The following is a 23709-nucleotide window of genomic DNA, read 5'->3' as shown; positions in this document are numbered from 1 at the left end:
AAGCTCCATAGTACGCACCGATGCTCTCCACCCACAATATTCCCCGTATTGATGGGTCTTAGCCCCAAATTATTGCTAATCAAAACCCCCTAATGAATTGTGACCAATAAGAATATCTTTTATGAAAGATCCCAACGTTTCTATCAAAGATTTGCAATGTGCTGCCCTCCGTTAAACGCCTGAAAATTCCCCTTCTGCACAGGTTCTCCACTTTCCCGTCACCCCACAGCATTAAGGCCCACAACAATAGAGCAATGACATCGGATTCCTCTTCATTTTTCCTTCTACTTTCAGACTAAGATCTTCGAGTTATTATGAGGCAAGGCATTTTGTTAGTATACCCAGCAGCTTCAGACCGATGACTTGCGTTAGCTCTACCCGAATATTCAATTGAATTTGATTCCGATACTCTCAGTATGAACCATGCACTAGTATGCCATTAAACAGAATAAGACCGGAAACCAAGCTGGGATTTCTGGAGAATAAAGGTATTACATTCAAGGCACAAGGGATATCCTACATTGTATCAACGAGATAAGAGAAGAAAAAGAAAGATCAAACCGAGAGAGTAAATGCTTTAGATGCCAACGAAATGGAGACCGAAATCAGATATAATAGAATGATCATGACTTGATCTTCGCCGTCGCAGCCCATGAATCCTTAAGACCCCAAACACCAGCCATGAAACTGATCAGGCCAATTAAATTCTCCGGAATCCCGATACCCTTCTCAAAGCACCAGTGAATACACAAAGGAGCCCAAATAGTGTTATTAACCAGACTCTTCTTCCAAGAGCGGATCTCTTTGCGTACCTCCTCCGCTTCTTCAGCCTTGAATTCTTTGGCTTTCTCATCATTGGCCGCCGCAGCAAGCTTAGCAGCCATACGGCGTTTGCGCAGTACATGCTCGCGCCATAGAACGAACCATTCGAAAAAGATGTGCCCGAACCATCCTCGTGTGCTCCAAATGTACCATGCATCGACGCCTCCGTACTTTTCAACCCACTTTTTGGAGACGACGCCCTTTTCTGCGAGGTAGGCGACGTTCTCGAGGAGTTGGTAGATCACATTGGAGATCACTTGGAGGATGGCTAATGTGTGAAGGATTGGATCGGCGGGTGGTGATTTGAGCGTTTGAGAGCCCCAGACCCAGAGTGGTAGGAGGCCGAAGAGGCGTAGATTGTAGCGGGTCTCGGAAGCGACAGAGGATAGGGCTGACCATTTTGATTTTGAGGGAGGGGAGGAGGGTTTGGAGGGTTGTGAAGCGGCTTGGCCTCGTAATCGCGCGAGGAGTCCTAGGCGGGTTTGAAATGCATTCCAGGGTCCGGATGCAGAGACATGGTGTAAAATTGATGCGACATAGTTAATTGTTGCGAGGACTCGTTCTTGACCATCGGCGGAGGAGAGGAGTCTGAAGATGTTGTTAGTTGAGTAGATTATAAGAAAAGATGTAACATGATTGCGACAGATGTGCTAAACAAAGAATGACCTCTGGAAGAACTATCTGAGTAGGAGGAACTCACAAATCTAACCGGCGAATAGTGACATCGGTCGCTGTAAGGGCTCCTAGCAATTGCCGTCGGGTTGGTTTCCCCGCGGGTATTGCGCTGGTGCTCTTCCCCACATGTGAAGAGTCGTCTGCCACTGATGGGGTATCTGGTTGGGGGTTCGGATCTGTCATGGTGAACATGTACGTGGGAAGGAGATGTGATGAGAAAGAAGACCAGCTTCTTCTTTTTTTTGGAGTTGTATGCACGGAAAAACAAAAGAAATTATCATGCGTTTATCACGGAAATCGCGCGCGCGGTCATATCGGAAGAAACCGAGGCTCGGAACAAGGTTGGCCTTTCCTTACTCGGCGACCTCCACTCCGCGCATATGGATCCCTTGTGAACATGGACCCGTTGGACCGCGTTGGTTGTGATCGTATTTCGATTGTCGCATTTTCTCTGGGTTTCAACTGGTTGATTATGTGTCGATAGCAGAATCTCCCTAGCATTGTTATTACCCTTGTCTGACTTTCCCCTTGAACTAGTAACCTCGCCCGCATAATATGTGTCACCATGCATCGGTATGTGAGAGGCTGGGCCCACAATTCTTTAAAGTCACCGGGCATTACCTCAAACACAGCCCTCCTTAAGCAACCAACAACACACCAAATGTAGCCGGATCATTTGAGATTATTCGGCCGCTCTCTTGAAATTGCTGTCGAGGGCACTCTGGTTGGGCTCGGGTTTGTCCTTATCGTGTTGGAGATCAGCCAAGGCAGCTCGATTGGCGCTGAAAAGTCCTGTATTTCTCAGCTGAACTGGTCTATACATTGCAGAATAGGATAGATCATCAGAATATTCCCAGTCTGGTATCTCAATAAGTTTGCCTTGCTGCTCGACTTCCTCCCAGATCGGGCGGGAAATGACGGAGTCGTACGGATCTAGTGGCTGGCGAGTGCTCCGCGGCCACTCCTGCTGCTGAGGAAGAGCTCGAGAGTCTGCGAGAGTCTGGAGGAAGTGTGCAACCTGTGATGGGGTTTTCTGGATTTTCCAAAGCCAGGAAAATGTCTCTTTGGCTCGCTCAGCGGTTGGACAACGGTTAATGAACCACTCCATCAGTTTCTTGAACTGAGAGGGACCCAGATCCATCGACTGGGCTATGCCTAGTGCCATGCTCATATTGTAGGGGAGAGGGCGTCGGAATCCATCCCACCACAGTCGAAAGGCCGTGCTGTTTTTCCAGTCGTAAACGTCCATCTCGGGCAAGTTACGAGCGACGCGAACATCCACAGGTCGTCGATTGAGATACTCTGGTATGCGAGGAGGCTCTTGGTATTCTTGATTGACGATAGCGTCGATGCTCTCCCAGGCGCGATCGGCCCAGTTGGGTCGGCAGGCTGCACATGATCGGCGTTGGCAAGGCATACGGTTGGTATCGATATCGTCTGAGCCGCTGAGCCCCTCAGTGCTGGTTGTTGTGGCAGAAGCAATCACCGAAGAAGTATCAGCAGATATTTGTGAATCCATTGAAAAAAAGAGTAGAAATTCATGAGATTGGGAGGATTCTTTGTGTTGGTCTCTTGCTGTGGTTAGAGCTCCCATTCTCTGAGCGATCAGCCGGTGAATCTGGTCCTCTGCATAGTGTTCTTCTTTTGCAGCCTGCTGGACTGATGGACTGAGGGTGCTGAGATCTGGGAAAGGCACGGAATCGCCATCGTCAAATGGTGAGAAGTTAGGTGTGTCGGCGGCACAGACATAGAGAAATCTGTTTGAGCGGCCACAATCATCACAGAGGAGCAACTCATCTCCAGCAAAATAACGGACGACTACATTGTGCTGACAGCTTTTTCCAGGGCGAAATCGGTATCGCGCCTGGCGCATTTCCTCAGGGGGGGTATGCATATCGCTTAAAATGGAGTTGTGTGGAGGATGGAATAACTTCTCTCACTTCAATGTTGGTATCCTCCGAGAATTACGGCAATGAGCTGTCACAGTTCCAAGGTTCTGTAACAGTTGCTACAATTGTTTGTTAATGTTAGTCACCTTATGTAGGGTATAAGATCGTGATTTATTAATGAAAGGATATTGGAGTTCTTTAATATATCTGCACATCCAACTGTCTCTTTATCCTCTTTGCCCATTTACCTTTATTGCCTTTCTTTATAAATGATACAACAGTGAATAAGGCTTAAATCTACAGGATTGGCCCAAGATTGAAAACCTGAGGGTATTTGACTATCAATAAACTAAGATAGAAGGAAAGCAGAAGAGGCGAACCAAGCAAGTAATGTGATAATATAGAAATCCGTTGAAGATCACGCGACTTCTACACATCACACCTGCAAGCTTGGATAAACTTATTTGCGTACAAGTACACAGATCATTCCAAAAAGCCTTGAGAACCTACAAGGAGCTTGGACCTTCTACCCATCCAATCATCCGTTCAATCATTCATCCAACCATCCTTCCAGCCACCTTTCCAACCCTCTTTCCAACAATCTATCAACTGAATATCGAATAACTGCTGCATAATCAGCGGCTGAAGCAGCAACACCACCCCCATGCTGTGAATTAATGCCAGTACTGCATCTAATGCCCAGGTATGTTGTGTAGTATAGCATTTCTTATCTCCATGACCACTGTTGTCGACTATGATGCCGCTGAAGGTCATTGCGCTGCCGACCAAGATACATCTCAACAGACACCGGCGTCCGGGTGGGCCTCAGAATCAAATTTGCGTCTTCTTCGATGGTCTCTATTGTGTGTCGCATTCAATACGGGGGGGAATGTTCTTCAGAATATCTTGTGGCAGAGATCAGACTGCAAGGCTAGTCAACGTAGGAGTGAGAGTTGGCTATAGGGGAGGGTATCAGAACCCGTAAGATAAGGATTCAAGGATATGAAGTGACTGGAGTCATAGGGTTCAGACCAGTGACCCCTCTTCGACTACGCAATCCATAGTATCTGTATTGCGTTGCAAAACAATTACTCCCTAGACCACTAAACGATACGATGACACGATACCTTGCGACAACTAAGTAACCTACTACGAATATGAGTATGCTAATGAACAAAGAATGTATACTACTGTATACTATATAGCTGGGCTTTTATAGTGTAATCACGAAAAGGTTGGCTGTTATGTTCTGCTCAGGCTCTGAATTGTTCAACCTTAAGTAATTTTGAAATTCAATACCAGCCTGAGTCTCTCCTCAATATTTCAGTACCTATCTTAGAAGCATATTCAAGATTTGCACACAACGAATACGGCGGGTTGAAAGAACATCTATCTATTGAACACAAGCTGTCACAAGGACTAAATTAGGGCAAAAGGCTAGAATCACAATACAAGTTCAAAGAATTTGGCCGCTTTAACAATTAATCCGGAGTGAACTATAGGAGGACTAGTACAAGTCCTGCAGTTCGTCTTTGTACTTATTCATAATACGATTGAATTACTATACGAAAGAGACAGTTACAATAAGGTAGTATCTTGCAAGGAGCTCAAAATAATATTCACCCAGGTAATTAATGCTGATTACTGTAGCTACATGTATATATCAAAGCTTTGAATTAGCTTAAAATGTACCTGCTTCCCCCCTATAAGCAGATGGCCCTAGCTGCGGCTATTGTTGCCGATAGCCCTGCCGGGGACCTCGGTACATCTCTAATGTTTGTACACTTTGACAGGAGTCATAGTAGAGACAATATCGCTCTGATTTTTCGATACAGATGAAATAGATGCAATAAATGGAGAGATACCTGGGATTTATCCTTCAAGTTGTACCATGAAGTCTAGTATTGGAATCTCGGGAACATCCCCGACCCTAGAACTCTCTCGCATATCTCGGATCATAGATTCCGAATGATCATCTAACCATAGTAAAGATCATGCAAGGTAAAATAAGCGTATAGCATAGCGGAAGATAGACACCTTTTATATCTGATGGTGAAGTACTGGGATCATGATACATGTACATAGCAGCTGAGCTTCCAAGCGCGTGTATGTCGTTGCACAGCGCAACCGGAGCGGGCCCTGGTCGGGGGTTCCGATGCGGTCCACCAATGGATCAAATGGATCTCGCCGACTTTTCTCAGGAAGAAGTCGAATCTCGCGGTTTCCCCATATGTAGCAGGTTCCAAAGTTGAGGGGGTTTGGTACTTAAAATCCGGTGTATCTCATCTTAGTCTGCCGTGTCCACTACATATGTGTGTGTCCACCGCTTTCTTATATGTGACCCATTTCCCACCCTTAGCCTTATATCTCGCTCTGCTATTCTCTTCCTTCCCCCCACAATAGCCCATCTATTATCAATTCTTATAGACTTTGAAGGTATGTGGATCCCTTTCTTTTTCTAGAACGTGTTTCGGATGTACTTGGACAGAAGAGAGAGAGAGGGAGGGAGAGATGGGGAGATTAGACTCGGCCCAGCCCCCTCTTCTCTCTTCTCGGGCGCCAATTTCATAAACAAACACCTTTCCCGCCTCCTCCCCAACTTTGCTTCTCCATACTTTATCGTCCTTTTGGTTTCTCCATTCTTCAATTAATTGACGTGTCTTTCTTTCTTCCTTTTTGGATTTAGGCGCTTCTGGGCATTGTCTCTCTACTTAATTCACCATGTCTGTCAAGTTCAAGGAAGAGACCGTCCGCGCCGTCACCGGCGGCAAGTCGGAGGATCTGGCGCACCGCGTTGGTGAGCGATTGACTGGTGGCCACACAACCACCGGTTACCTTCAGGTATGACCTTCTAGCTTGAAAGATGGTATAATGGGGTGCCATGTATCACTATCCCCCCTCCCCCGTCATTCCATACTGATCCGAGGAATGTCGATCGCTGCAGGCCTACCTCAAGCAGCTCCAGCACAACCCGCTGCGCACCAAGATGCTCACCTCCGGTGTGCTCTCTGGTCTGCAAGAACTCCTCGCCTCTTTCCTCGCCCACGATGTCGGCAAGCATGGTCACTACTTCTCCTCGCGTATCCCGAAGATGTCCTTGTACGGCATGTTCATTGCCGCTCCCCTCGGCCACGTCCTCATCGGCATCCTGCAGAAGATCTTCGCCGGCCGCACCAGCTTGAAGGCTAAGATCCTCCAGATCCTGGTCAGCAACTTGATTGTACGTGATCCGCTCTTCTCTCATACCTACCCTTGCTCCTGCTTGCGCGCGATTCAAACTACAATGGCGAATCGATTCGCGACCGCTGCGCTTGCCGCACGCGATAACAAATGTGAAATGCAAAGCTAATCTATTTTCTCCACCAAACAGATCTCCCCTATCCAGAACTCCGTCTACCTGACATCCATGGCGGTTATCGCTGGTGCGCGCACCTTCCACCAGGTCCGCGCGACCGTTAAGGCTGGCTTCATGCCCGTCATGAAGGTTAGCTGGGTTACCTCCCCGCTAGCTCTGGCTTTCGCCCAGAAGTTCCTTCCGGAGCACACCTGGGTGCCCTTCTTCAACATCATCGGTTTCTTCATCGGAACCTATGTCAACACCCACACCAAGAAGAAGCGTCTCGAGGCTCTGCGCAAGGTACGTTATCCCATAATTCCATGGCTTGCTACGATATACCTGCTAACTTCATGACTAGCGTTATGACCAGCGTCGCGATGGCTACGAGAAGCGCGACTACCCTTAAATAAGAATTTGGATCGCGCTCTGCAGATACACTTTCGAATGCGGAACTTGATCCGAGCGATGAACTGAATTGGTATTACCTGGTTCTTCCGTTCATCGCGCATTTGATGCTTTCGGGTTCTCTGCCGATATCTATCCTCCCCCTACCCTTCCGATTTTCTTGTGTATGATGCCCTCCCCTTTTATTATCTAGTTCTGGTGTTTAAATCTCAGTGTACACATCTTCGCATCTCGGCCATGCGCTAAATACCTTTCTTGACGTGATGTTATTTCAATTTTATGACGAATGGAACTCTCGATACCTCTACAATATCATGTACTTCCATATACAGATGTACTAAAGTGTTTTAATTGAATAGCGGTACTACCGAGTTCGAGATGAAAGATGCTGCTCCAAGTAGTCTTCTAGGCGTAATATCCCATGTTGGAGCAGAAGTATTTCTCAAATGGGCATTGAGCTAACTTGAAGTATGTGATATTTGAACTGCTAAGCATAGAGGCATATAAATCTCAAAGCCCCTTACGATTCAAAGGAAGTTATAGTTTTCTCGCGCGCAATGTTCATTTGAGGCACGACCCCGAATCACTCAACCTCCATCTTTCCTCCGTCTCTTTTCGCGTTAACAAAAGCCACAAAATCATCCACAGCACCAGGCCATGCCGCATCAGGATTCCACCACCCAAAGCTCTCGTCCTCGTGAGACTTGCGCATGAAAACTTCAAACTGTTCCCAAAGATCTTTGTTTATAGGCTTCTTGCCTCGCTCCTCCAAAAATTCAATCCACCAATCCAGCCATGGCGTGGTGCTTGTGTTTCCTGCTACACCGCCGGATTCGGGACTGAAGAACATGCGCCATTGCTCGGCGGCAATTTCAAATTGAACGTTGCGTTGTCCTTGCATTCGGGAAAGAAGGAAGCAGTATCTATAGACCCGTCGGAAGGTGTCAGGTTGGGCAGGGATGTTTTGACGGAGTGTCTTGACGTGTGCCTTCATTTTTTGTAGGTTGCCGCATCTAGCTTGGGTATTAGTACGTGATACCATGTGAACTTTAAGTGGAGGGTGGAGGGTTTGAGAAATGAATGATTTAGAGAATTATGATAAGGGGTGTATCGATGGGAAGTATGGGATTGGTAGACGTACTGGACAGCTCGCCAACCATCCACGAAGCCTTCCTTGGTGAATTCTCCCATTGCGGGGCATTTGCATAGCTCTGCGACTCCCAGACAGGCGATTTCGTCGAGCTGTACTTCCAGATCACTAAAGTACTTCATTGCGCCGTCGAGGCCAATCTTTTCTGGCTCATCTGTTGATGCATCTAGGATCATGTTATTATACATTTTCTTCTCATTGACCAGATTGGTGGTCATCATGATGCTCTTACTGTGATAGCTGTCGAAGACTTGTTTCAGAGAGACAGATACGGTGTCATTGCCGCCGTGGTCGCTAGAGTAGTACCTGCAACAAGAAAAAAAAGGTAAGTATATCGCAAAGATTTTACATGTAGAGGTTTGGGTAAAGAGGTTCAGTCGGGTTTATTCAGAATCCCAAGAAATGGGAGTGATCAGTCGAGACCGAAACCGGGAATCACCCGGAGCCAGTGCAGGAATGTATACATGAACGCGTCAAGATATTTTTACTGGAAAGATAAAGAGAGGACTCACAGGTCAACAGCGCGCTGTGCATCCCACTTAGCGGTGCGCAGGAACTATAACGTCATGTTAGCTCTGTTCCGCAAGGTATATGAAAAGAGCCTGGTTGTCTCCAGACTCGAATTGAGGGGCTACAAGGATAAATTCCCGTAAATGGCCAATAGCCATACCTTTATAGCATCAGTCTCAGCGCATCGAGTTATCTTGGCTACTTGGGAGATAGCCCGCTTCTGGTCAGCAGTGTAAGCTGGCATGGCGGGGTTTGTGATATTGGAAGTTGTAGGCTTGGCGGGGTAGCAAGGAGGAGAATGAGGGGATCAAACGAAGGGGCCCTCGGATCGGAATAGAATGACCTGATCTTGAAGATCAACACAAGATGGAGTGAGTATTATGTGATTTTTCCTTTTATTTTCTTTTACCTGAGCCTGACCCTGCCTGGTTATCACAGGCTGGAGTGGTGATTACTCAGCCTTTGCCTCAGGCCGCTATCTTATCTACGATCCGATACTGTACAAAGGCATGAATGGATTAAGTGCATAAGATGTCTATACAATGTTCTTATTTTATTTATTTCAAGGTTGGGGTTGGATTTAAATATAATACCACTGTGATGCTTTTGACATCGGGCGTATTTATTAACTGGGATGACACTTTTACAGTAACAGATCGTAACTCCATAAACTCCAATTTCCATCCTGAATGCTTTTTTAAGTAGTGAAAAGGGTATCCTCCTGTAGAAAAGGTTAGCAATAAGTCACGCAGTAAAAAGAACATCAGACTTGAGTCAGGACGACATGCCTCTCGCAAGTATTCACCTGTAAATAAATTAGCATTATGCAGAAAAAAAAGCTTAGTTGGTCTGGGTTAAACATACCGACATCCGCCTGGCGGAACAAAACAATAGCGGTGGGTTCAAGTTTGCGCATTTCACCAGTGGAGCGAGCAGTAACTATGATTATGATTAGCAAGACATCAATATATCAGGATTAGAAGCGGAACTAACCTCCAAAGCCCTGTTTCCAAGAGGAAGAGCCTTCGTTAGTAAAGATTCTATCGCTATTTGCGGATAACACAAACGTACCAAGGGGGTATCTATAACGCACAAGGGTTAGCGCAGTCTAGAATATATGAATTGAAAAGAAAGAACTCACCATCCATCGAGTAAACAATACAGCCACTGTGTTCAGGGCAGTCCTCGGAGATCTTTCCGACGTGGGCCTTGACGACTAAAATTCTATATCAGAACGAGGTTCCTCGAATGCTTGGAATATAAATCGAAATCCATACCATTGGAGCCGTAGAGGAAAGGCATCTCTCCGTTTGACTTCAGCCAGACACGGTTTCGGGCAAAGGGGCTGATAGTATCCAATCTAATACAGAGTTAGACCTTCAACTTGACATGGTATGCTTGGTGTGCTTACGCTGTGAGAGCGAGACGGAATTTGCCAGTCTTAGTGAACTTTCCCATCATTCTACCGCATGAGAGCCTAAAGATAGTTAGAGGAGATGCTCTTCAACCTGCGCGGCGTCTGTCCAGTCTCACAATTTATCGCGGGGAATTGATGTGGCCAGGTTGGCGAGGCGGAGGGGCATGTAAAAGACACGGTTGCCTTGAATTCTGAATACCATCCTGCTGTTCTCGTCCGTCGCGCCATCCTCTGAAGTTCCCTTAATCAATTCGGAAAGATTGTTGGAGGTGTAACTAGAAATAAAAGATGTGAGATATAGAAGAGCAAGTGGGTAGGATAGTAAGAGGTTAACTTACGTTGCGAGCTTCCGGAACATAGTCTCGGTCTCGGGCTCTGTGAGGGACCTCATCTTGGCGGTTGTTATGAAGAGTTCCTGGGGGAAATTTCGAGCGTAAGAGGCTGTCAGTATCAGACAGTTGAAGCAGCAGATATGTTTGGTAAAATTTGGCGGAGAAGGGAAAAATTAGCGGCAGAAAAAAATTAATCTGGTACCGCCTTTTTTCCACCGCAAAGCTTTACAATTCTAACTCCCGCAGATCAGACTTGATCCTCGAAAAAGAAAAACACCAGCAATTCAAGATGGCACGCGGTCCGTCAGTGAAGAGGCGGAGATTGAGCCCTCCTGCTGAAAAAGGCAAAAATGCCTCTCGCAGTAAAGCCGATCAGTACGAAAAGGACGAGGAATGGGACGTTGAGCAGGATTACGAACGCCGGCCACGAAAAACGAGCAAAAAAGACGGCGAGCGCACTCGATTGCCCATCAAGACATCCGAGGGCTTTGTTCAGACCCATGATGATCCTGAAGAACCGACAGAAACAATAGATGAGAGCGACAGCTTTCTAGGGACCGACGATGAGGATATGGAGGACGAATCTGCCGACCAATCCGAGGAAATCGAAGAGAAAAAGCCCAAAATTCCCATCAAGGTGCAGGTCATGCAGGCTAAGGAGGATCTGGCCAAGATGGCATCATTGATCAATGAGGATCCCGAAGAACACATCGCCTTATTCAAGACCATGGCTGAGATGGTCAACAACCCAGAATCGCCTGTCACCGTAAAAAAGCTAGCACTCGCGACGCAGGCTGCAGTTTACAAAGATGTGATCCCTGGATATCGCATTCGCCCACTTACCGAAGAGGATAAAACTGCGAAGGTTTCCAAAGATGTGCGCAAACTTCGCGATTTCGAACAGGGCCTTGTGGCAGGATACAAACACTACGTCCAAAAACTAGGTACGCTGGCCAAGCCTGGCCGTGGTCAGCTGTCCGAGAAGGATGCCAGCCTTAAGACCGTTGCTATCAACTGTGCTTGCACCATGATCATGGCTGTGCCTCATTTCAATTACCGTGCGGAATTGTTGAAGATCATTGTCAATCGCCTAGCGCGACGCAATGTGGACCCTGACATGGCAAAGTGTCGTGAAACAGTCGAAGATGTCTTTGCAAAGGATATCGATGGAATTGTTTCTCTTGAGACTGTCCGCTTACTGGCTAAGATGATGAAGGCTCGGGAGTTCCGTATTCATGAAAGTGTATTGGACACATTCCTTCACCTACGTTTACTGGGCGAATTCACATTCAAGGCCTCGGCACAGCGTATCGATCGCGAGGGAGAGGATCAACCCATTCGTCGTAAGAAGCAAAAGGAAAAGCGCGAATTCCGTACCAAGCGTGAGCGTAAAGTGCACAAGGAGCGAAAGGTGGTTGAGAAAGATATGAAACAAGCAGATGCTCTCGTGTCGCATGAGGAGCGTGATAAAAATCAAGCTGAGACTTTGAAGCTTGTGTTCGGTCTTTACTTCCGCATCTTGAAGCAACGCATTCCCCATCTCATGGGTCCCGTTCTTGAAGGTCTGGCCAAGTACGCCCGCCTCATTAATCAAGATTTCTTTGGTGATCTGTTGGAGGCCATGAAGGATCTGATTGGTCATGCTGAGCGCGAAGAGTTGAAGCAGGAAAATGGAGAAGGAGAAGAGGAGGATGAATCAGAAGAAGACACACCCGACACACCCACTCGTGATGCTCGGCGCGAGGCTCTCTTGTGCATTGTCACTGCTTTTGCCCTACTAGATGGACAGGACACCAGCAAAGCAGCGACAACTCTTCACTTGGACCTGAACTTCTTCATTAAGCATCTTTACAGAACCCTGTACGGCTTATCTATCAACCCTGATGTTGAATTCAACCCCAACACCTCGTTGCGTCTTCCCGACCCAAATGCCCCGGAGGAGTCCACCAGAATTCGAAACAAGAACAAAGTCAACTTCCAAACACCAATGGTATTGCTTCTTCGTTGTCTCCAATCGACTCTCCTCTCGCGTGCGCATGGCACACCGCCACCTATTAGACTTGCCAGTTTCGCCAAGCGCATTATGACTTCCTCACTCCAACTTCCCGAGAAGTCCGCCCTTGCATCACTTTCGTTGATGACACAAATGTCTAGACACCACGGACGGCGTATCTCTCCACTGTGGCATTCAGACGAGCGAAAGGGTGATGGTGTTTTCAACGCATACGCAACTGATGTTGAGGGTACAAATGTGTTTGCTGGATCCATCTGGGAAGGCGAGCTGTTGCGTCAACATTACTGTCCACAAGTTCGTGACGCGGCCGTGGATATTGAGAAGATGATGCTTTCCGGCAAATAGACGATAAAAGAGGTGCTCTGTGAATATCTATAGAGGATACCAAGGATGAATTAATGTACTCATTTATTCAAACGGATCTACCAATATAAGTGGATCAAAAACGATCTTGTCTGTTCAGTAAATAGGTTGTTTAATGTATAGATCCCAAAAATTTTGATATGCCCGAGCTCTTGTGTTATGAAGCAATTAAATCATTTAAATAATTATCTTCAAGTTCCTTAAATCATTATTATGACTAGATATCAATTTCAAAACAATTCATTATCTGTGGAATAAGGACAGGCTAGTACTTGACAATTAAAAGTACACGGTCATTAAGAACAATCCACCGATTCCATAATCCCGTCCTCGTTTCCCTGTCTTGTCCTCCCTTTGTTCGAAAACATGCTGCGCCTTCCACTTCATCTCAAACGGGTGAACTTGTCTCATGGACAGAAACATGATCCCAGTCCTGCTCATGATCAGTAAGAGCTGACTGGTCCTTATTTTCCTCACTAGTGCGGTGAAGAATTGCTCCAGTAGAGACATCATCTGGAACAGATAGACGCCCCTCAGATACAGGTGTAAGATTCCGGGTGGAGTCAGGACGGTCAATCGGTGAACTCGATGCCGAGTCATTCATCTTGGCAAATGTATCAGCAGATTCATCGGATATCTTCTTCTCCAAGCTAGCCCCAAACTTCGAGGCCCGATCTGCCTCCGGAGCGGTTTCATAAGAGGTTGTGACTGACTGATCAGCACAAGTCTCTGGCGATTCTCGAAGTGCCGGGTGAACCGTGCTTGCTGGGAATGGAGTGGGGCTCCGTTCGATCTGCTCAGCAGGAGATGGAATACTTCTTGGAACGAATGGAATCGGAGGCGTTATAGAACGTGAGCACGTGCTGTTGGTATCTTCGGGAATCACAGGATCCTTGATACGCCGTGCGCGAGGAGACCAATTAAACTTACTGACAGCATCAGTGAGCTCTCGTTTCTTTCGCAAACCAAACACATTCCATCTTTTGGTATCGTCGTTACTGCTGGTCTTGGATAGAGGTTTCTCCTTGGGAGGCTCCAAGGGAGTGGAGGTCATATCTTTGATACCCTTCAAAATACCCTTCTTGGTGAGAGAAACACTGCGAGGGAATGCACTGAGGGGCTGGTGGTCTGGCATGGCAATCATTCGATTATGGTCGTAAATGACATTCGTAGCCTCGGGTGATGGCCTGGGATTTCGAACAATCATATTTTGTTTGATTAGGGGCTCACTACTTTCGCGGCTGGAGAGACTTCGACGAGAAGGTATTCTTGGCTCAGCAGCAAAGGGAGCAATTTCATGCGAGATGAAGTTCTCCTGGCGTGCCTTCAAATACGAAAGTTCCTTCTCGATTTCAAAGTTTCTCTGCAGCTGTTGGTCGATGAATCTCTCGGTATCAGTAAACGAATACTTCTCCATGATCATCTCTGTTTTCTGGTTCAAGTCTTCGTATGATCGGGCTAGAGATCGAATTTCTTTCTGTAAGTCATCTAAGACCTGGTTCTCGAGGAGACACATTTTCCGCTCCATGGTCCCGATATCCAGTCGAATATCCAATTGAAATTTCATCATCTCACGAGAGAGCTGATATTGCTTCGAGAATAGATCCGAATTGGCACGGCTAGGGTCCGAGTTACTCTCGATTTGATTCTTGAGTTGATCACCGACCCATGTGGAAAGATCTTCGATTTTCCGGCTCATGGAGATCATGCTAGTGTCTAGCTGGCGCTGGATAGAGCGTACCAAATTCACCATGTCATCAAGTTGAGCAGCCGTGCTGACTTCAGAATGCATGTCCTTATCATGTGGCATGTTCTCTTTGTTGACACGTTCCATCAGAGACGGTAGATGTTCTGTCATTGGGCTCACTGGCGTCTCGCTCTTGGAATAAGCAGTAGGTGAAGGTGTTTTGAATTTGCCTCCAGATAAATTGCGAGGCGCACTCAGCTCATCAAAAGGCTTGACTGGAGCTTGACCGTCGCCGAGATAACGAACGGGTGAAGGAGATGAGTCTTTGGTGACAGTATGTCTTGGTCCTGAAGATGGCTTTGCAGGCAATGGCTTGCTGGATGGCGTCTCAATAGAGGCACGGGATGAAGGGCCACCCCGTCTAACTTTTTCATTGACATCTGGAGCTGAAGAATCATTTGTTGAATCCAATTTTCTTTGCATCTTTCGAATATATGACGTCGTTACCGAGGCCTGCTTTTCGATTGTGCTGGTTCGACGACTCGGGATCAACGAACTTAGGGAATGGGAAAAAGTCCCAGATGGTGGCAGAGGAATCTTCGTATTAGATTGCTGCATCTGTGTCATCGTGGCAGAGGAAATTAGGGCAGGAGAAGATATTTTGCGGCCACTAGCTGAGTTTGTCTTCTCTCTCACCCGGGATGCTGGCAAACTGGAAGCCGGGGTGGGAATCGCGCTGCCGGTAAATGCTCGACGGCCTTGAGGAACAGGAATCATATGAAACTCCTGTCTGGCGCTTTCCTTGCGCAGGTCTTTGAAACTGAGCTTTGACTTTATCATATCAAGTCGAGATATCTTCTTGTTGTCCTCGGCATCATGAGAACTACCACTCTCGGATGCAGTGATATCCACAGAAATGACTGGATCAGTAGCCACACGTTTTTTCTGCTCACTGTACTTTGTGATTTCCCCTTCAACAGAGGATGGGCTCTCTGGGAAGCTGCCCTTTGGATGTCGTGGCTTAGGCATAGGAAGAGCAAGGTTCTCATTGTAGTCAAGGCTTGACATTTTGCGCAGCATTGGAGGATGTTGACTGCCATCACTGGAGGTATTTGATTCCGAGCTTCCTGTAATGAGAGTGATTCATGTTAGCTGATGCACTCGATATACATTCAGGCTGGTGAAGGCTCAGGGTCGACATGACGGGAGGATAAGGATCAGACGCGTGGGGCTCACCTGTGCTTTTGCGTGGAGGGAGCTTGTTCCCATATGCATCTGGAAGCTTCATGAGAGCAAAAGCATTCCCTGGCTGGGCAGTAGGACTCTTCACTTCGAAGCCTAGGTCAGTCAGAAGAGAAACCGTTGGGCTAATTGGAGGGTCGTTCCTTTGGTTGGTATCGACGCGAAGGTTGTCATGACTCTCTGGATTGTCATGGCTCTCTAATGCATCCTGCCAATGAGACCCAGAGTCAACGGGCTTTTTGTTTTCCTTTTCCTTTTCCATATTCGAAAGAAGAAAACACGCGGACATAGGATCCATAGCGTCGTTATTGGATAAAGACGCGAAAATGTAAGCGTAGACACGAAAAATGGTGGTAGGGAGGAGAGATGGGAGATGAAGTAGTGAGAGGTAAAAGAACATGGGGGGTGCAACAGAGATCAAAGACCCAGCCAGCAATCACTCGTAACCTCGGAATCTTCCTGCTCAATTCAATCAAATATTTACAATTTACTTTGGATTACAAGTTCTTTAATACCAATATTACTTGCACCAACCAACAACTTCACCTAATCTCGACTACTAAACACCAACCCGTCCACGATTGTCAGGATCACTTATCTTCAAACCATTGCTCGCTCAAGATGGCATTCCCAAAGCCAGATGTTAAATCTTTAGATGAGATGATTACCAGTCAGCCATGCGCTTCTAATGATACCGACGTTGTCGAAGAACTGGCGAGCACCAAATCTTCACAAGCAGAGCATCTGATCCCCCAGCCATCACTGAATGAGACCACCCAAACTATATCAGCAAAAACTGCGGATGAAACAGCCAGTTTGGAATTAGCCCAGGAGAACTCAGAGCCCACAACTACGGATCTCATGAAAAGCATGGTCGATACAAAATCGGCGGAATCCGCGAATACCAGTCGTCCTCATCCGGCCGCTTCCACTAATCCGAGCACTACAAAAAATATAGCGCTGTTCAATCCTGTGATATCTGACAAGAAAAATACCCAGGTCGATGATGAGAAACAAGTCAAGGATACGCCAAAAAAGTCAAACAAGCTTGCTTCCAAGAACAATATCGCACCCCAGGACACTGCTAAAAAGCAGCAGAAGACTACAACTGGCCAAAAACATGAATCCAAACCTGAGTCATTGAAGAAGGCACAAAGCCCAAAGCAGGCGAAGACTGAACTAAAATCTAACTTTAAATCCACGATGGATACCAAACCCAAATCAGAAAACATTGTCAAGCCAAAGCAGGCTACCCAACGTAAAGTTGCGACAAAAAGCCAGGCTTCCACCAACGCCAAGGCGTCGTCTGTTAAAGAGAATACCAATACCAATGCTTCAAAGCCAAATCTCAAGTGCGACCCTTCTAAAACATCTGGTTCAAGTGCCAAAAAGCCTGAGACCAAATGCGGCTCTTCGAAGAAGGCACAAAATCGAAAGCAGTCAAAGGTTGAACCACAATCAAAATCGACATCCGTGATCTACACCAAACCCAAATTAGAAGATATTGTCAGGCCAAAGCAGGCTCCCCAACGCAAAGCCGCGGCAAAAAACAAGGCTTCCACTAACGTCGAGGCGTCATTTACTAAGGAAATGCCGATACCAAGGTGCCAAAGCCAAATCTCAAACGCAATCTTTCTAAAACATCTGCCTCAAGCCTACCACCATCGCCTAAGAAACGCAAAGCTTCATCTAAGCTCACTGGAACTGATATTCTGGACACTGAACATCCAATTCTACAAAAAGTACGGGTTGTCAGCTCTTTGAGTGCAGGGCTCAAGGATATCGAGCAAAGACTTAGCAAATCAACGTCCAAAGTGGTTATAAAAATGCTGGCTGATCGGAGCGAGCTTCTTCGGTCGATCGAAGGGAAGATGATGACTATATCCGCGGACATTTACCAACAACCACAAAAAACGCAATTGGCCTTGATTGAGGCATACCGTGAGCAGTTAGAAGAAGAGCCTCGCTCACATATAAAATGGGATGAGTTTGAGTCTGATGATGACAATCCTCCTACGCCTATGATTTATGATTAGTCCTAAGAGAGATCTAGTCTATTATCGTCTCTATGAAACTTCAAAATTTGAACGCTCCAGCGGCGATTTATTTTCGCTTATTCGGTCTGATCCCTTCTTTTTTCTTTTTCTCCCTTTCCATATTTATTTTAACACAAGAGTTAATGATATTGTCGGTCGTTATTTTGCTTGCTTCTTTCCTTTGGGCTCTCTCTGCATTTACTAGAAATATTCATCGCTCTTTCAGCATAGTGTTGGTTTCCCGTATACTATTAAAAACTATAAAGTAACTGCTTTATTCCTAAACATCTCGATGAAATTATATGTAGAGACTATCATGCCCTGTTATCTCTTCCATAGTTGCTTCTAGGCAATGCATGGATCTTTCCTGTAGTTGAATTTCAAATCTCGTCACTTTTTCTCCCTAGAAGAACAGTATATTAGTCACTTGATATCTACGCTATTGAAAGTTTTTTATGACTATGGGGGTCTGTGGCCCCGGTCGTAGCTCGTAGAGGCCCAAAGAGCTAATAAGATAGTCCGGACGCATCCTTTGGGAGGCTCCAATGCGCGTGTTCTCCCCGTGTATTATTCGCCTCACTTTCCGTTACGCTCTAGACCCACATATTTCTATTTGAGTTCCTGTAATCAACATTGCAGTTAGCCAACGACCTCGCCGTTCAAGCCTTTGTGGACCAGCTGGTTAGATCCATCCGTAGATAACGGAAACACTTTTCCATTCCTACTCATGCGAGCCCCATATTGCCCAGAGGTATATGATAAAGCTTAATTCTAGATCTCTCAGCCCGGAGAGGTTCCTTCGGGATTGTACTTACCTTTTATGACAAATTAATGAGCATTAGTACGATTTCAGAGCTCTGAAAATCGTATAATCATCAATCAGGCTTCCACGTGCACATGTACTGCGGGAACTACATACACTATGTGACTCGGTTATCCTAGTTCTTCATGGTCAAAGAGCCCTGTGTACGTCATTAGAAAGGCTATTTGGAGAGGCTCTTGGGGTTGTCCCAGATGAATCTTACCCCGAATCTTGGAGCAGCCACGTATTTTCGGGCCGGCCCCAGTACTGTCATGAAAAAAGAAACTGAATCGAAAGCCATGCACCACGGAAGTGCTTCAATATGCTGAAGTCTTTCAGCCGATATTAGGCGGCCGCTGGATACAATAGATATGATGATTTTCACGGAGTGTGCGATGCCATTCGAGAAAAAAACCTGGAGGAAGATCATTGTGGATCTTCGGACTTCTTGAGGTATTATCATCGAGAATCAAGTCTCTAGATTTCCGGATAGCCGAAGTATATCAGTTGAATGGACCCGGGGGCGGCTACAATGCAAAGCCACGCCCGAGTAGCTATACTAATCTACCACGATTATTATTTTGAAGGAACTCTGGGAGTGGTGATGCGGCATTTTTGAGCCTTTTGTTATAATTAGAAAGCTAGTAGTACTTGGAGATTCCACGTTAGAGACTGAGCTTTGAAATCATGGATATAAATATGAGTCAATGGTCGCTCCAAAATTATTCCTCATCAGCAACATTTAAATAAATCTTCTCAATCCATCCAGTTAAATCAAATTCCTTCCAAATCCAACCCACCAATTCTCATCACAATGAAGTTTCTCACTCTCTTCGCTTTCAGTGACCTGAGCGCCAAGACCACTGCCGCAGCTATCAACGACAAGGTGCAGCGAAGCTTCACTCCCGAGCTCGGGGCTCGTATTTTCGACCGCCGTGATGCCAACGGGGATCTTATCTTCAAGCGCTGCTCCTCTGCTGAGGGCAACGAGGATTGCTCTGTCGAGGACTGCAAATGCATGTACTCCGGCTCCTATTGTACTTAAGGTATCGCTTGTCTGCGTGCTTAGACTTGAGAAATCTTCAAGTATGCTGATATCTCTGTAGAATGCGTCCCACGTTGACACCAACCCCAACAGTATCTTATTTTCTTAAGCTTTGGATATTATGGTACACTTTTGGTAACTGAGAAGCTTTTGAAGTGATCTAGGGTATTTTTATTTGTGGATTTTATTTGATTTTCGAACATCATGTTATACTATCCATCATGTCAGATGTCGATAAGTATTACTCGGGGTTTCAGCTCTTGGAGCACAGAACATCTTAACTTTCCAATATTAGCTCAGAAAGTATAAAACCTTTTAGTATATACTACCGAGGTCATGAAAACAGTGCATTAAATATGCTATAGAGCGCCCATATTCGCAAATCGGAAATAGGTAGACGCCCGGCAATGCTATGCGATTTATCTCCCGACTTCGTCTCTATAAAGTATGGCAATATATGGCAGCTACGTAATTTCGGGGGCTGATAATTTAGGACTGGTACAATAGCAAATTCCGAAAGTAGATAAGCTTCGACAGAAACTCAATTTAAGGGCCTATATAAAACTTTGACTAACACTAAGCAACCCTTGCATCAAGGGGACCTCAAGGACTAGTATCGAGTAAGCAAACTGCCTGTCATAATGATTGGCCGGTTAGTTGACACTTCAAAACATAGGAAGTCTCTATCATCGACATTACAATACAAGAAATGATCGTGTTTTATCAAATATCCCAATTGTATTCCTCATTCCTCAACTTCCATACAGTCCGCGACCATCAAAACTTTACAGGCTACCACTCTATATTACATCTCCATTCATTAATCTTCAAAAAAAAGAAAAGAATATGGTATAATTAATACGTATACGAGTCACCATCGACGATCAATTTAACACCGTACTGCCAAAATCCACCTAAGCAAATACCCGTGGACTTTAGGGTATACTCACCCTGAAAATAATCCCCCAATGACGCGAGAGACTTATGCAAGCCACACTAGCCTCATTGTTTGCGTGTGTACTGGACCATGTTTCAATGGTTGATTTCCTTCAGATTTACACGCTCTACTGCCTCTTTGAGAGGTAAGAGGAAGAGGATTAACCCGGAGTCTTAAAGGACCCACTCAAACCATCCTATCACGATACAAGCTTAATATACACAGTTCCACTTATAAAGCCAAGACATGATAGCAAGATTTGAGGGATTCCCAACATTGACGATAGTGATGCAATGCAACATTGGCAAATAGGACCCATAAGAGAATGTCTCGGGCTGGTTAGTATTCATCCACCTCGAATCATCCTCGAGGTTCTTCAGCGGGTACTAATCATGACTCCATTAGCGGGTATTTCGTGATCTTACTAAATCCCTTCGTAAACATTATAAGTTTTACCTACTTAAGTAAGGGGTCCAAAGGTAAACTACATAAAATGTATAGTAGTGCATTAATGAACCCGAAATAAAAGTATAAAAAAGCCGACTCGGGCCCTTGTTCGGTTCCCCATTTGTATGGTTTCGGCCCGTTTCTGCAGACACTGGGAACTAGTAATCGGGGAATTTAGCACAGCCTATTTGATCGTCATTCATAGTGGACATATCTGCTTACTGTATATTCGAGAAGAAATACCCGTGGATATTGGAGCGCGAATGGTTGGACCAGGCCGCGTCACATCTTGACTAGGTACATGCTTAGGCTCTCTATAGATTCTTGGCATGTAGAGCCTGGTTTGTTCTTAGCCACCGTGGCCCAGACCTAGGACATCTGGAGCGAAGCAGAGAGAAGAACCAAGTCAGGTACATCCAATCATATTCTTATGATTCTTAAACTAGAGCGTATTAGACCCTCGGGTCTAGCGACTCTAATACGAAAGGGGGTTTTCGTACCCGCTTGAATCCTTATACTTGGATTTTCAACCTGCATAAAACATTCTAATCCTTCCTTCAGGCTTACCATTGCATACTCGGTAGTATCATAATGGTAAAGATTGTCGTTGACGGGTATAGATTTTCCCTGCTATCTATCGATGAGATATTGTAGTCTTCGAAATAGTTTAGAATAGGTATAAAAAGGGTTTCCGTTTCCCTGTCTGTTGAAGTTAGAGTAGAGTATCGGCCATTGAAGAGTTCCTCGTTCTCCCATCTATTCAAATCTACCCTTTCCGCGATGCAATTGCTTCAATTCCTGGCTTTGGCTACTGCTGTTGGCCCTCTGGTCTCGGCTCACCCTGGTCACCACGAAGAAGATGCTACTCCCGAGTTGAAAGCGTACAAGTCTCATGTTCGTCGCTCGGCAGAGAGTTGTTCTTTCCACTGGGAACAGAGTGGAATGAAGGCTCGTGCAATTGCTCGTCGACAGGCTACTATCGATATGCACCGCCGTCGTCTTAGCAAGAAGGACACCAGCAAGGTGTTGAACACTTCTCATTACGAGGAGAACGTTGGTCTGAACTCTGCATTCGAGGAAGTTTGGTCTGCAGACAGTATTCCTCTTAACCCTGAGGGTGAGAGTGGACCTTACTGGGTCGTTGGCGAGCGTCTTCGCTCCAACATCCTTGAGAGTCAGCCCGGTGTGCCAGTTATCATTGAGGAGCAGGTAATTACAGTAACCACAACCTACCACTAGAAAGCACCGACTAATATATTTATTTTCAAACAATAGTACATCGATATCGAGACCTGCGAGCCTATCACCGACATGTTTGCCGAGATCTGGGGCTGCAATGCCACAGGTGTCTACTCCGGTCTAGTTGCAGATGGTAACGGCAACACCGCCGATACCGCCAACCACGACACCACTTTCCTGCGCGGTATCCAGCGAACAGACGAGGATGGAGTTGTGACCTTCCTCACTCTGTTCCCCGGTCACTATGACGGACGTACTAGCCACCACCACGTTGTTGCTCATCTGAACACTACTCTGCTGCCCAACAACACTCTTGCTGGCGGTTATACTCCTCACATTGGTCAGTTCTTCTATGACCAGGACCTTATTGAGAAGGTTGAGTCTACCTACCCGTACAACACAAACAAGATTCCTCAGACCTACAATAAGGTTGATCGTGTCTTCTCGCAGGAGACTGAGGGCACTACCTCCGACCCTGTCTTGCACTATGCGTATCTTGGTGATAAGCTTGAGGATGGTATCTTCGCTTGGGTTCAGGTTGCTATTAACACCACTGCTCACCATTACCCATACTACACCAATGTTCTTACTGCTGATGGTGGAAAGAACGTGACTGGAACTGATTGTGGTGATTACACTGTTATTGATGGTGGTCTTTGCGATACCAGCTCTTCTAGCAAATAGATCAGCTATGATGTTGGTGATAAGTACTGGATGTTCAGTCCTTAGCAGAGCTGGAATCCACATCAAGTTGTGCCTAGTTCTGTCTACCTGAGACTAAGAAAGGCCAATACAACGAGGCATGGGATATTCCGAAACCTCGGAATTGCCGACAGGTACGATAATACATAGTTTGATGAGAAAAATGGATTGAAATATGACTCTCAGTATCTGTCAAAGCAAAATAGGATCGCCTTTTCCGTGAGTACTCAACAACTTCTTAGACTACCTAGGCAAATCTGAGCGCTCTCCAGGTCCGAGTCGTATTCGGGAGCGCGCCAAGCTTATACATTGATGCACGTTCATCGTGATGGGGTAGATCAGCAAGGAGCATGACTTGGCATATATCAAACTGCAATCTGATCGCAAGCTTAAAAGACGGTGAAAGATGATCTACTTAATCCCTGCTGCAGACGGGAATCTGCAATTGTCCCGGTCGCATGGACTTATTTTGATGCTGGCAAACTCGGATCAGTCGGGAGATGGATGGAGATAGAGAGGATCCTGACCGAGCACAGAATGCATAGTGGTCCGTGTGGAAAGCTGCACGCCATGTAAACAAAGGGGTTCCCTATTTGTTATGATTGGAAAAGAGCACAGTTTACTCTTTAACTCAATAGTCAAGACTTCTTATGTTCGC

At 46.0% G+C, this 23709-nt stretch overlaps 11 protein-coding genes across 11 annotated transcripts; 6 read left to right on the top strand and 5 right to left on the bottom strand.

The window, feature by feature from the left end:
- Positions 1-623: 623 nt before the first annotated feature.
- On the bottom strand, positions 624-1680 carry N7478_013079 (uncharacterized protein; the record flags this gene model as incomplete). Its single annotated transcript, XM_056929289.1, has 2 exons — positions 624-1410; positions 1523-1680. The coding sequence occupies 2 exons, from the start codon at positions 1678-1680 to the stop codon at positions 624-626; spliced, it is 945 nt and encodes a 314-aa protein (XP_056772651.1).
- A 499-nt stretch (positions 1681-2179) lies between these two features.
- N7478_013078 (uncharacterized protein) lies at positions 2180-3391 on the bottom strand (the record flags this gene model as incomplete). The annotated part of the gene is made up of 1 exon (XM_056929288.1): positions 2180-3391. The coding sequence occupies one exon, from the start codon at positions 3389-3391 to the stop codon at positions 2180-2182; it is 1212 nt and encodes a 403-aa protein (XP_056772650.1).
- A 2716-nt stretch (positions 3392-6107) lies between these two features.
- Positions 6108-7129, top strand: N7478_013077 (Mpv17/PMP22 family protein; the record flags this gene model as incomplete). The annotated part of the gene is made up of 4 exons (XM_056929287.1): positions 6108-6227; positions 6331-6606; positions 6757-7023; positions 7082-7129. 4 exons carry the CDS (start codon positions 6108-6110, stop codon positions 7127-7129), a joined length of 711 nt encoding a protein of 236 aa, XP_056772649.1.
- Positions 7130-7711: 582 nt separating this feature from the next.
- N7478_013076 (uncharacterized protein) lies at positions 7712-10596 on the bottom strand (the record flags this gene model as incomplete). Its single annotated transcript, XM_056929286.1, has 13 exons — positions 7712-8141; positions 8270-8584; positions 8791-8834; positions 9382-9509; positions 9558-9593; positions 9653-9727; positions 9782-9791; positions 9860-9870; positions 9930-10004; positions 10066-10148; positions 10200-10265; positions 10322-10480; positions 10544-10596. The coding sequence occupies 13 exons, from the start codon at positions 10594-10596 to the stop codon at positions 7712-7714; spliced, it is 1485 nt and encodes a 494-aa protein (XP_056772648.1).
- Positions 10597-10826: 230 nt separating this feature from the next.
- On the top strand, positions 10827-12896 carry N7478_013075 (nuclear export protein Noc3; the record flags this gene model as incomplete). Its single annotated transcript, XM_056929285.1, has 1 exon — positions 10827-12896. One exon carries the CDS (start codon positions 10827-10829, stop codon positions 12894-12896), a length of 2070 nt encoding a protein of 689 aa, XP_056772647.1.
- Positions 12897-13302: 406 nt separating this feature from the next.
- Positions 13303-15669, bottom strand: N7478_013074 (uncharacterized protein; the record flags this gene model as incomplete). Its single annotated transcript, XM_056929284.1, has 1 exon — positions 13303-15669. One exon carries the CDS (start codon positions 15667-15669, stop codon positions 13303-13305), a length of 2367 nt encoding a protein of 788 aa, XP_056772646.1.
- A 31-nt stretch (positions 15670-15700) lies between these two features.
- N7478_013073 (uncharacterized protein) lies at positions 15701-16243 on the bottom strand (the record flags this gene model as incomplete). Its single annotated transcript, XM_056929283.1, has 1 exon — positions 15701-16243. The coding sequence occupies one exon, from the start codon at positions 16241-16243 to the stop codon at positions 15701-15703; it is 543 nt and encodes a 180-aa protein (XP_056772645.1).
- Positions 16244-16464: 221 nt separating this feature from the next.
- N7478_013072 (uncharacterized protein) lies at positions 16465-17607 on the top strand (the record flags this gene model as incomplete). The annotated part of the gene is made up of 1 exon (XM_056929282.1): positions 16465-17607. The coding sequence occupies one exon, from the start codon at positions 16465-16467 to the stop codon at positions 17605-17607; it is 1143 nt and encodes a 380-aa protein (XP_056772644.1).
- A 62-nt stretch (positions 17608-17669) lies between these two features.
- N7478_013071 (uncharacterized protein) lies at positions 17670-17879 on the top strand (the record flags this gene model as incomplete). The annotated part of the gene is made up of 1 exon (XM_056929281.1): positions 17670-17879. The coding sequence occupies one exon, from the start codon at positions 17670-17672 to the stop codon at positions 17877-17879; it is 210 nt and encodes a 69-aa protein (XP_056772643.1).
- Positions 17880-19495: 1616 nt separating this feature from the next.
- Positions 19496-19726, top strand: N7478_013070 (uncharacterized protein; the record flags this gene model as incomplete). The annotated part of the gene is made up of 1 exon (XM_056929280.1): positions 19496-19726. One exon carries the CDS (start codon positions 19496-19498, stop codon positions 19724-19726), a length of 231 nt encoding a protein of 76 aa, XP_056772642.1.
- Positions 19727-21890: 2164 nt separating this feature from the next.
- Positions 21891-23033, top strand: N7478_013069 (intradiol ring-cleavage dioxygenase; the record flags this gene model as incomplete). Its single annotated transcript, XM_056929279.1, has 2 exons — positions 21891-22319; positions 22386-23033. 2 exons carry the CDS (start codon positions 21891-21893, stop codon positions 23031-23033), a joined length of 1077 nt encoding a protein of 358 aa, XP_056772641.1.
- Between the last annotated feature and the right edge of the window lie 676 nt (positions 23034-23709).

This window comes from Penicillium angulare (genome assembly GCF_028827245.1).
Source record: "Penicillium angulare strain IBT 27051 chromosome Unknown utg000012l_segment0_segment0, whole genome shotgun sequence".
NCBI lineage: Eukaryota > Fungi > Ascomycota > Eurotiomycetes > Eurotiales > Aspergillaceae > Penicillium > Penicillium angulare.
This window is presented reverse-complemented; position numbering and strand designations above follow the sequence as displayed.